Source organism: Falco biarmicus, chromosome 7 (genome assembly GCF_023638135.1).
Source record: "Falco biarmicus isolate bFalBia1 chromosome 7, bFalBia1.pri, whole genome shotgun sequence".
NCBI classification, from domain to species: Eukaryota; Metazoa; Chordata; class Aves; order Falconiformes; family Falconidae; genus Falco; species Falco biarmicus.
In genome coordinates this window covers 54,254,682-54,267,175 of record NC_079294.1, presented here as the reverse complement: position 1 = coordinate 54,267,175, position 12,494 = coordinate 54,254,682, and the positions used below count along the sequence as shown (strand labels likewise).

The window sequence follows — 12,494 nt, the reverse complement described above, 5'->3', positions numbered from 1 at the left end:
TGCTCATCCTGTTGTAAAACAACACAGACAAATCAATCGAAACCAAATCGTACTCTTGAGTTTACATATACAGTCGTCAGCTGAATGCAGAGGAGGATCTGGAGCCAACACTGAATAAATTTGATCAGGTATTATTTACCACACAGTAAAAATGTAACAGATTTCTGCAACATTTTCTCTGATGCACACATTATCCTTCTCCTCTTTGCTCAGATTAAGCGTGGCTTATATTCCTCATTCCGTAGTGTCTGCCACGGGAATTGACCTGGAGGAATATGGTTCCATTTTATTGTTAGTCTCTGCTCCGATATAAGTGGTCCTTCATACTAAATTAATTTGGCCAAAAGACTGCCTTTCAGTTTGCTGTAGATCTATGCATGCATGCACTTTTTTCATTTTTATGCTTTTATTGATCAGAGGCCAGTAAATTGCTCCAATTATACTACAATAAAACAGGATGATGCATTATTGATGAACCCAAGTAACGTCATCCGATGGGATGGCACCTTGCCCCCCCTAAAGCTCAGGTAGTCAGCTCTAAGAGGGAAACCGCGGCATTCCTGCCAAGTGGCTCCCATACAGGAGCTTTTTCACATACATCCTACTGCTCTGCTGCTATTAGAACTATTTTAAGAAGATGTAAGAATCATTTTCTAGCTTGGTACTTTTAAGTACATTGAAAGATGGAGGGGTTTAAGGGTTGAAAGAATGATTGTAATGGCTTAAAGTAGGTGGATTGTGGTACTGACAGTTTTCTCAGAGACTTCTCTTACTAAAAATAGAAACGTTATACAGCCTCAATCACTAACAAAAAAAGATAATGCTCTGAAAGATGTATTGTTTCTTCTAGCATTATTTGGTACTCTAGAAGTGGCATTTTGTTCAGCAAAGTCAATTAGCGCTTAGCTGAAGTCAGAATAAGACTACAAATGCAGAGGGAAAATTTTTTGCTCCTTCCTTCCCAGGTGCAATATAATCAATGATTAGAGCAGAAAAGCAAGATCCAAAACATAGCCTCACCCCTCCTCTCTAAAATTGATTTTCTGAATGATATTTTATGCAGTATTCCTGGCTGTAGAACAATACAATACTTCATCACCAGGACAATGTAGAAATTTTAATAACAAATGTTTATGAAGAACTCCTGGACCTGCCAGTAAAGAACATTGCACATGTAAAACATTCTGATGCTTTTAGATAAGCTTTCTGGTTTGTTTACGTAGAAAATTTACTTTCTCTAATTATGTTCAGAGAAAACTCAGTAGCATAACTTCGGTGAAATATTTCTCCCTTCTGAATCAGAGCTTTTACCTAACTCCTTCCTGCATTAGGCTTATGCTTCTACCACTTCCCCATTAAAATTCAGCTGCATTTCCAATTAGATTCTGTACAGATGTTTTAGAACGATCAGTCATTTGAGTCTTCTGGAAAGCTGAGATACAGAAGCTGACTGAAATCTCATATTAAATTTTGAACTTAATAGACTTAAGATAAACATGAGCTGTTCACTAAAAACAGGGGTGGTGGTAAATGGGCTTCCCTTAATGTATATTTGTAGTATTTAAGTTATAAAAGATAAGTCTTTCCAGGTATGCAGTCATCATGCATGGCTTTACTGTACACAAAGGCTGCCACATGGATGTAAAATGTAAACTAAAATTACAGACAAGAGGGACTGAAAAACTGCTCTAAAACAACTGCAACATCTCCCGGCAGAGATCACTGGAAGAATGGGAAAATAAAGTCCTCAACTTTATAGAAAGGTAAAAACCTTAAGAATGCTCCGAAGAAACACATTTATTGCTACGTAATATAAAAATACTAATCATTACCTCCCCTCTCTAAATTAAAGGACAGTGACGGTCCAGAAGGAATTACAAGCTGCAACAGACAAGCCTTCGTAATTAAAATCTTGATGGGACAACTCCCTGTTGGTAGCTTGGAAGAGCCGCCGTTCCAGGCGAGGAAGGAGGCGACAGGCTGCTGCAGCAGCCGTTTATAAGCTTGGTTCAACAGAGGCTTCAATTAAATATCACGCCTCAGTAACACCTAAGCTTAATGAGAACTCCAACTCCAGCGTAACTACGTTGCTCATACGCGTAAGCTCTGCAATCCTGCCCGCTGGAAGGAGGGCAGGCGGCGGGGTGCTGCTCCCTCCTCGCACCCGCGCTCAGCACCCGCAGAATCCAGCCACCCGTACCCTCCCCGTTTGCGCTGGGAACAGCCCTCCCAAATAGCTCGTGGCTCCTCAGCTGTAATTAACACATGTGTACATGTCATTTTCTTAACACATATGCATCTATGCTGCAACTACTCCGCTAATGAAACAGGCTTCCCCGTCCCTGCAGAAGTTGTTTGGTAACAGTTTTATTTCTTTTTAAATTATTATCCCAGAAAAGATTATTCTTGGTTGCTATCTATTGAGCCTTTCAGAGAACTGTATTTTCTTTTGGATCTGCTTTCCTTGTTTGTTCACTGAGTTTTTGAAGAGGATAAGCTTTTTCTATTGGTGTCTAAATGCATTATTTGGAATTCTGGAATTCAACGTTACAGCAAAAGGGCGTGTGATCCTCACACAGACACACAGAGGGTCCTGACTACAGCAGGACACCGCAGGACCTTCCTTCGCCTGCTGGAAGGGCATGTCTCATCTCCTTAAGAACACATGTCCCCTCTCAGGTCCGGAGGCAGATGCCACAGTTGCCCAAACCAGGTGCTGCAGAAGACAGAGGTGTGCACCAGCCCCTGCCCCACCAGCCTGTGTCTCCACTCCTCAGACTCCACATGCACCAGACGTAGCCTTTTTAATCTGACGGCGAACCAGTGCAGTCTACACCATATTTCTTACCTTCCTTCTTTGCAGACCTTTCTTTAGGGGGGAAATCTGCCATCTTGAGGGGGGCAAAGAAGGTAAAACCTGGGTTTGGTTTTGTACTACCTTGCTCTGCTCCACCAGGGCTCTTCAGTGAAGTCACTCCAAATCCAAACTAGTTGTGAAGCAGAGAAGCAAACAGGCACCTCATAATAACCACATTATTATCACCACTCATTTTCCACAGGGCAAATTTTTATGGAAAAAACTAGGGTTCACTGAAATGCAGAGGTTCATTTGGAATTGCTTAGGTTCAGCAGACTTCTGTGGAACTGATGACAGACAGACCTATATCTCAATTTATTGAGGATCGCCAATTTAGGGGCAGAAATGGCAAAGTCCTTGGCAGCTGTTAGGTGAAACTGATGGATGGTGTGCTTGTTAGACATGAAGCTAGCTAGAACATTCATTTCACTCAAGAGCTGCAGCATCTTGAGACCATCATCTAGTCTGCCAGCAAATTCAGTGCCTTCTCGTCTATGAAATAAAACATAGGGAAACAAACTCCAAACTTCAAGAAACTTCATTCTGAAGCCAGCTCCAGTCATTAGAAATAGCAATGATACTGAAATCAGAAAATACAGGCTGTGTCTAAACAGTTAAAAAGGAAATGTGTTCAAAAGGATTAAAATACCAACCAAACAAAACCAATTTTGTGAATACTGGAGTTACTTCATAAAATAATTTATAAGTGTCCCCCCCCAAAAAATCAAATACCATCATGAAAACTACCTGTAAGTCTAGTCTGCAGTTTTTACAGTGTTTGTAACAAGAATAATCATGGGAAAAATACATGTGTAAAAAGGAAGAGGAATTCTCTGAAATGTCCCTGGCAAACACAATTTTTCTTGTTTCGGGTTTGCAGTAGATTTCAATTATCTCCAGCAGATTTTGAATAGGTTGTGCACACGCTGAGAGAAAACACACTGCACATACACGATGCAGATACTCTGAAGAGCACCTTGTCTATCATTCAAGCACAAGAATTCACAAGAATGAATCATTCACAAGAATGTGGATTTACACATTTATCATTCACAAGAATGTGAATTTAAACCTGTAAGTCTGCATCTCCGATCTGCATCTCGGCTCTCTGAAAACATGACCCTTGCAATCATTGCACTTTGGGGCATTATCAATGGATCAAAACTGGTTTTAATTATAGTTTACCACCGTTTAAAGTTTTTCTCTATAAATTTAGCTACACTGAAACATCCCAGGCTCTGCGATGTTACTTTGTTCAAAAAGCAAAATAAATCCCCATTTTACCCATTCCTAATGGGTCTGAGTTTGACTAAATGGGACTAGTAACTTCAGCATGGCAACAGGCACTGGGTTTCCAAAAAGGAGGATTTTTGCCCAGGGAACAGTTCAGATATACACCAAGCTGCAGCCGGGGGCTGCAGAACAGGGAGGTCCTCCCAGGGGTACAGCTCAGCAGCAAACTGCTAACGCCTGGGTGACCTTCCTACATGCAAAATCCAGGGGTCCCACCTACCTACACACACCTTGCTGACACCGAGAGGGACACACCTATGCACTTTCCCACCGCAGCACCTCCCCAGGAAAGCTCCGCCTGGAGGACTTCCAGGCACAGATTCAAAGAAACAAAACAGTGAATGCAACTTTCCAACAATTATTCCTCACAAGCTTTCAGGACAGCTCATCAGTGAGATATGTTGCTATGAAATCTGTTTTCACACTGCATCATTCAGCAGGGTACAGGAACAGGCACACATGGAGCACCTCCACAGGCAAGACCCGCACACTAAGCCCAGTTCTTTATAACAATCCTGTGGCAACAACAAATTCGTTAAGTGGCTGGTGCAAGGGCATTTAAGCTTAAGCATTAGTGACCACCCACCATTTCCTGGCGGGTTCCAGTCTAAGGGATTGAGCCCACCGAGTTATAAGGCATCTGACAGGATCATTGCAGGGCACACAGCCACCCCAGGGAAAAGAACAGAGGGGCCTCCCCCAGACAAAGAAAACACTGTCTTGAAATCTCCCTTTTGTTAAATTCAACAGCAGTTAAATTCATAGTGCTGCCTCTCAGCATGTTCCACAGAGAAATGATGGAAAGCTTAAGAAAAGCTGTTATTAATAAAACAATGTAAGTTTCCCTTCAAATCATTTTTTCTTCTGCTCCTCCTTCTTTTCCCTAGCTCTTGAGAAACACTCGTAGTCCAGTGAAATGCTTTTGATCACACACACCTTCATTAAAAAAAAAAAAAAAAAGTCTGAGCTCACATTCCCAATGTATGCATTTATCAATTTATAAATTACATACACCTACTACTGAAGGTCTAATATTTTCTTCCCATATCCCAATGGATTCCGCTGCACAGCCCCTGTGATGCACGCACCCCACTGTGGAGACCACTGCCGCAGGTACAGTTCCAGGTGAGCTACAGTGAACCCTTAGAATTTTCTATGGAAGAAGGAAAGTCAGAAGAGGTACCGTTTACCAGCTCCAGCACCCTGCGGTTCCTGCTCTCTGTGCACCTCCTTTGGTCACACATCATCTATAAACCCCCAGGTGAGGGCAAAGCTACCTCTAGACCCAAATCTCACTTTGATTGTGACTTAAGTAATGCCTGTCATTTAAAAAGTTCAGGAATAATTCTTCAGTGAATTGCCTCAGCCAAATAACGGAAATAGATTAACAGTGAAGACAAAATTAATTTTCCAGTATCTCTCCTCTCCTGCTTCTGACCGAACGCAAGCAAAACTCGAAAAGGAACAAAAGTACATTTCTTTTTAACAGGGGAAAGAAAAGAAACAGCACAAAAGCAGAGCATGGTAAACGCAGTCAATGTGAGAACATTGGATTTAACGGTATCTGCGGCTGCTGTAGTTGTTAATCCACCTCCCTCGTGGAGTCATTTAAGCTCCTGCAGTTTTGGTATTGGGCATGAAGCTAGCTATGTGAAAAAGAGATTTCGTGTGGTTAAGCTATCATCAGGATAACAAGAGAGAGAGCAGGAAAGTACTTAGCTATCCTAAAAAACCCCAAAATGTTCAGTGGTCATGGACAAAGAATATTTTTATTTATACAATAAAAAGTAATTTTTTTGCTTCTTGAAGTTAAAACACCAAAAGAAGATGATAAAATATTATTTTACAGATCTTTTTCTTACCTAATAATAACACACTGATTTTCTCTGTCAATAATCATGTTTCTGTACATGCTGTCTGCAAGAGCGTAAATATGTGGTGGGTTTTCATATTGTGCCTGGGAGGGGGAATAGAGAATAATTTTTCAACACAGCATTAAACAATGCAGAATGAGCAATATAAATTTTTATTTAAATTGGAAGGATTATTTTCCTGGAAAAACAATTCCAAATTCCACTTTCTACTGAATTTTCCCCAGGAATTTTTTTGTTCATTTAATAAAAACAAACTGAAGTCTCTGGGTTTTGTTACTGATCTTTCTCTCATCCATAATTTTCTCCTGAACTACCATAAACACCCTGTTCTAAAAACGGTCTGTGCTTGAAATATATTACTTGTCCAAGAGAAACTCACATAATTTAAGCCTATCCCACCAGTGGTCATATGCTAACAATAAACTACCTAAACCACTGCCCAGCGCCTGGTGCTGTACGTCTCATTTTCCTCCACTGAGTCCATTCAAAACGAACAGCTTCCCAAACCCATGGACGTGCCCAACTCGAGCAGAGCAGAAAATGGAATTTTAAGTCCCTAATGTTCCCGTGCTGACTCACTCCTCAAGCTGTATTTTCAAAAGTGGTATCTGATTTTGGCATCTCAGACTTTTTGGTTGTTCTTGCCCCATTTCAGAGTTCTCAGATGCTAACCTCCAACCCCCTAATGGCTATTCTGTATCATGCAGCACACTTGAGGCATACAATAGCATAGAACCCACCTTTGCAGGAGGAGGGATGTGTCCCGGAGGAACCCTGGATTACAGTTAATCAATACAAGTATTTTCATATGGCAATTCCACATGAAATCCAGGGAATTCAATTTGAAGACTCAATATATGCTAATGGATATCGGCCTAGTTCTCCCAGATCGGTACAACGCTACCAAAACCCAGAAACAAATGCTTCCAAGAGTTTAACTGTGTAGAATAATATTTGCATGTCCCTGAACACTGCAATACATTTCAGACTGCTTTACTTACTGCTCCTTGGTACATTTCAATTTCTTTTTCCCCAAAATACGGCATTTGCTTGAAAGGATTCACAGAGATTAATACAGAGCCAATATATGTCTGTAATCGAAAGAAGTTAAGGTAACTATAGTTTCAAGAAGTACTATCTTAACCCTAGTGACTGCCACTTAACTTTTCCATCTATTACACAGCTTCAAATAATAGTAAAAAAACCCCACAGCTTACAACAATTCTTAATAAAAATGAAAGTAGCAGGCTTACAAGAAAATAAATATATCATTCAATGGGATACTTTCATATTATCAAAATATTTATTTCAGGACAAGCTAAGTATAGAAACGTGTATTAGCGGCCCAAACATGACACATCTTTAATAAAAATACAGAGAGGAAACGGCATATTTGAACTGGTTTACTCCTTTGTAACGGAGGTCGTATTATCAGTATTAGAAAAGATTGTTTTGACCTTTGTAAAGTATAGTGACACACTGTGATCTCACCGAGATAGTGCTGAGCATGCACAGGCGGATGGAACAGCCACTACTGAGCTAAACTGGACAATTACTCAGCTGCGTGTACTAGCGGGGGAGCTAAGGGAATTCGGTAATTCAGTATGTGGTGTCATTTTATGAGTGTAACTATTAACAGCCCCAGGAGCCTTACCTGCAGGCTGCCTTGTAAGAGACACTCAGTTTCAAGTTATTATTAGTCCCAGAAAAGCTTTTTTGCAACATTGTGCATGTCAGTATTTCACCATTCTGCGTCCTGATGCACATGTACCTACATTTACAGAATACTTTAGAAACCTCTGGAATGATAATTGCAGTATACAGATATGAAGCAACTGATACTCCTTTACAGGCAGGACTGGTGCACTGAGCTGGGAGTTAGCAGTGCGCCCACATCAATGAAACCAAAACTTTGTACTGCAGGTTTCATTTAACTGTCTGGAATTGTTCACAGGCAAACTTCCTATCTAAGCTTTCCATACAAAAGTAGGAAAATTAACAATTTATCCCACTGGATTATCCAGCGTTAAGAATCTCCTATTGTAGTGCCACAGCACAAAATGGGAACATGTTAGAGAAGCAGTGTAACTCAGTGAACATAATTCCTGTATTCACAATTTGCAATGCTTTATTCATAATTTTTTAAATTTAATTCAAAGAAGAGTGACAACATCTGGGTCTTGAATATAACAGACCAAGCATTCACTGTGTCACTATAAACAGCCAAAGTTAGTTTTCTGTTGGTAAACAATACCAGCATTTTCTGGGACGATTCGGTAATCTCTATGGGACGTAGCATACAGGAATGTTCATTCATGGGTGGACATACAAACAATTGGAAGATTCAAGAGTTTTAGAATCCATTTTAGAATGAAAAGCCTTTGCAGAACTGCAAAAGCAGTCTTTTCTCCCTACACAAAGGAATTATAATGCTTTAAAAGAAGATGCTGATCTTTCATGTGACCACAAGTCCCCTTGGAAAACATACTTGTTCCTGCTTTCAGTAGAAAGACCATCTCCATGTTAAATCTCACCAGAAAAAAAAAGTATAAAACCATTTCTTCAGCATAGAGCATTGAAGACTTTGTGAATGTACCGCACGGAGGATGCGGCATTCCACAGGGAGAAAAGCACTCGTGTTACAAACAGAAGAGCCTTATGGTTTGCCTCAGTACTATAGTTTGACAAATATTGTGCAACCTTATCATGCTTCTACAAGGCAAATTTAATAATTATGTGGTATTTTATCAAACAGAGGATCCAAACCCACATGAACACACATATTAAAAACTTCTGCAATTGGGGATGGAAATGTCAGGATAACTGCAACATTAATTTTCCTCTATCAGTCCTTGCTTAATGAGCCACTACTTAGCTCCTAACCATCTGAATATAAGGAAATAGCCAGGAGATACTATATTTCCTTCCCTTTCTGCTAAAAAAAAGTTAAACTCTTCAAGGAAACTATTCTCCAGATACAACTAGGAAGTATGAAACCAGGCTACAGCAGAAGAAGAAACAGTATCACTTTCTGGTATATAATCATACTGACTAGTGTTTACCAATCTCATTATTGCAGCTCGTGGTACATTGTGAAAGCTAAAAATGGAACAGTGACTATTCTTATCTCAAGGAATTCCTTTCATATAATTTTTTTAAAAAAGAATTAAAAAAACCCAGATGTTTGGTGCTGAAATCTGGTTTTCTTGTTAGGTTATATGTTGAGGTATTTAAATCTTTCATGTTTTCATTAATCATAGGAGAAAAAAAAATTAAAGTGTGAGCAGTGTAGATTTACAGATGTTCACGTGTTTCCACCAGTCCACAATCCACAGTATTAACAATTCCAGAATAAGTTGTAAATGGATCTATGTCACAGAAGAAATGTTATTTTGAAAGCATTAGAATCTGGGAGGTATTAGAAGACAACTCAGTATCAAGACATGTATATACACCTTAAACCTATTAATTCTTGCTCTTAGAATCAGAATTACTGCAGTAGCTTCAGCGGTCAGGTATAAAGAAAGATAGGGAGCTACAGGCCTATCTTCAACAATGCCAAGAATAATTCCAAATATCAAAAAGAATACCTTAAAATCATTTTTCAGATCTTAATTTCAACACTTACAATTAACTCAGCTTATAAAGCATTTTGTGTAATCTTGGGTGAACTGTCTTTGAGTAAGCTGCTCGAATAGAACATATACATATGATTAGTTTCACAATGGCTCAGCAAATCCACAGGGCCCCGCTAAAAACAACACTGTAAAGGATACAAAAATATAATCATCCATGTATCGCTTCTTTAGGTTCTCTACGATGGAATCCTCTGTGATTTTCGAAAGAAGGACCATATCATCCACTCCGCTGTGCTTGACATTGTGGCTCTGCCAGTGATACCTGTAGTGTCCTTTGCTGCCCTGCAGGAAAGCACAAGAAGCATCAAAAAGGTTACCATGTTTCTCATTAGCATTAAGTAACTGAAAACCATCTATTCAAATTCCAACTTCCCAAATATTTTTCTTTCACTTAATTCTATTCCTTGACCCAGGCATTACATAAAAGCACACACAAATGACACCAACTGCCTTGCCTCTGAACTATTAAAGAATTGCACTGCCCTCAAAAATTAGAAGGTAATTCCATGAGGTTTTGTGAATCTCTGCACACAGAAGGGATTTCAGATGGCAGACATTTCTAAATCTAGCAGGAAGAAAGCAATTATTCCAACTGAGATGCAGTTATTGAAAGCTAAGGATGTAAAAATTACACTCCTACAGTGCAACTATTAGTAGCGAGAATAATTACCACCACCACCGTGGATTCTCCATCCTATACAGACTTGTAAGTCAAGCCTGCACATATGCTGTTATTCAAATGGAAGCTGTGAGCCTGATGCACCAAGTACTCAGCAACGTTCTGCAGATTACCTTACCCAGCTTATCAGCTGCACGTCTTCACAGTCCCTTTTGATCCGTTAGTCACCATGCTTAACTGACATCTAAATAGATATCCTCTCCCCACACACAGAGACTACTATTTCAGGATGCTACTGAAAACTTGTGACATTTCAAGCTGTACCACTTGAAATCAAAATCTGGTTTTTTTCCAGCTGATGTGAACAGTAGTTAGGTTCCATGCACACACCCACAAACAAATTCAAATCCAGTCTAGATCAATGTTATTAATTCAGTTATACATCTGCTTTCCAAACCCAAACCTATTTTCTGTAGCCTGGCAGATAATGCTAACAGAGTTCTGCCCTCTTGCCTTTTTATACTGCAATTTTTGTGTATGCAATACTGAAATTAGTGATGCTGGAAGTGACACATTTTACACTGAGAAGATACCAAATGTGCTGTCAAAAGATGTGGCCAACAAAATGGCAGTTCCGTTTATTCCCCTCATTTTTTAATACCACAATTTCAAACAATGTGATTTAACTACACTGCTCTCACATACGTTACGGAGTCAAGTCATATCCATCAGAATACAAGCCATTTATTATTATAAAATATTTTGCAAAATAAAATAATGCGTAATTTTACAGATAAATTAAGAAAATTTAGGTACTCTGAACACTTTGGCTGCACCCAGGTATTTTGAAATGGGACATTAGCCATTTATAGAGCCGCAGCTTCTGTGTGTACACACTTCTGCACCAGCAAATGATGTATGCAACTGCACCAACACGAAAGTGCAGCTGCCAAATTGTTTCCTCGTGTAAATAGTCAAGGACTTGTGCCAACACCAGGCACAGGAGTGGGAACTACAAATGGACTCAGGGGAGCACAAAGTTCTTATTTCAAGCTGGGTTGGCTAGAAGTGTTCATTAAACTAGTCTCAGACTATGTTTTTCCACACACTTTACCACATCTATTGGGGGAAAACCCAAGAAAAACTACTGAAGACACAGATTTCATGCACGGTGCATATAAGCAAATGGAGTCAAGCCTGTACTTCAGCCTCATCTCAACTTGACTGACATAAAAACCAAGGACCAACTGGATTTTTACCTCAAGTTAAATTAACTTGCACTAAACCCAGAATTATTTTAATACTGCACATAACTCTTAAGCTTTATGCATGTTTTCTAGTAAGTCTCCAGCCACTGCTACCACTGATGCAGCTCCATCACTGCTTAACAACACTGAACAACAGCGGCAAACTCAAATTAAAAGAATGCTTTTGAATATAGTGCAGCAGAGGTAAGTATGTCTGAAAACACACAATCTCAGCAATTTTCTTGAACATCCACAACCTTACATGAGCTTCAATGAAATAATAAACTAGCTTAGTTCACATGAACCTTGTCATTTTTATATTTGCACAACAGAAGCAGTCATCTGGAAGTGCTAAGAAAATGAAGGGACCAATTAATATTTGGAAACTGTTATAAAGCATATGACTGAAAAAAGAATCAGTTGAAGGTCAGGTTACTGGAGAAAACAGAAGTCCAACAGAGAAGCATAATTTCCTTCAGTGTACTCATCAGCTGTTTGTGAAATTACACTTGGAAAAAGGAACTGACCAGATGGACAAAAAGGTACAGTATCAAAATAAATACAGAGAGTTACATTTTTCACAAAGCTATACAGAATGTAGTTCAGTATCAGATAACAGAGTAAGCTAGAGAAAACGTGTAAGAAATAAGAGTAGAGAAACAATCAGGCTTCCCATGGGAACCTATGGCATTAGACCCAGTAAATTCAATGAGAAGAGGACAAAGCTCACAAAGCCACGGGATATAGGGGAAATGTGCGCACAGTTTGCAAAACAGCAGGCTTTATAAAAGTTGTTGACTGTGATTAAGCCACGGGTACTACCCAGGCCAGAGGTTCTTCCCTGGAAGCAATGCAGACCGGCACACAAGCAGGAGGAGCGGTGCCAGGAAGGCTCCCGGCTCCAAGGGCAGCTCTGCCCAGCGCTTACACACTGCTGTAACGTACGTCTGTAACCAAACTGAGTGC

At 39.8% G+C, this 12,494-nt stretch overlaps 1 protein-coding gene across 1 annotated transcript in view; it reads right to left on the bottom strand.

The window, feature by feature from the left end:
* Positions 1-12,494, bottom strand: part of MYO1E (myosin IE) — a 92,913-nt gene that overhangs the window by 49,174 nt on the left and 31,245 nt on the right. The window contains exons 2-4 of the mRNA XM_056345449.1: positions 9,801-9,944; positions 7,026-7,115; positions 6,013-6,107 (exon numbers count right to left, since the gene is read on the bottom strand). Coding sequence (XP_056201424.1) covers positions 6,013-6,107; positions 7,026-7,115; positions 9,801-9,944 — 329 coding nt within the window. The remainder of the gene's footprint in view (positions 1-6,012; positions 6,108-7,025; positions 7,116-9,800; positions 9,945-12,494) is intronic.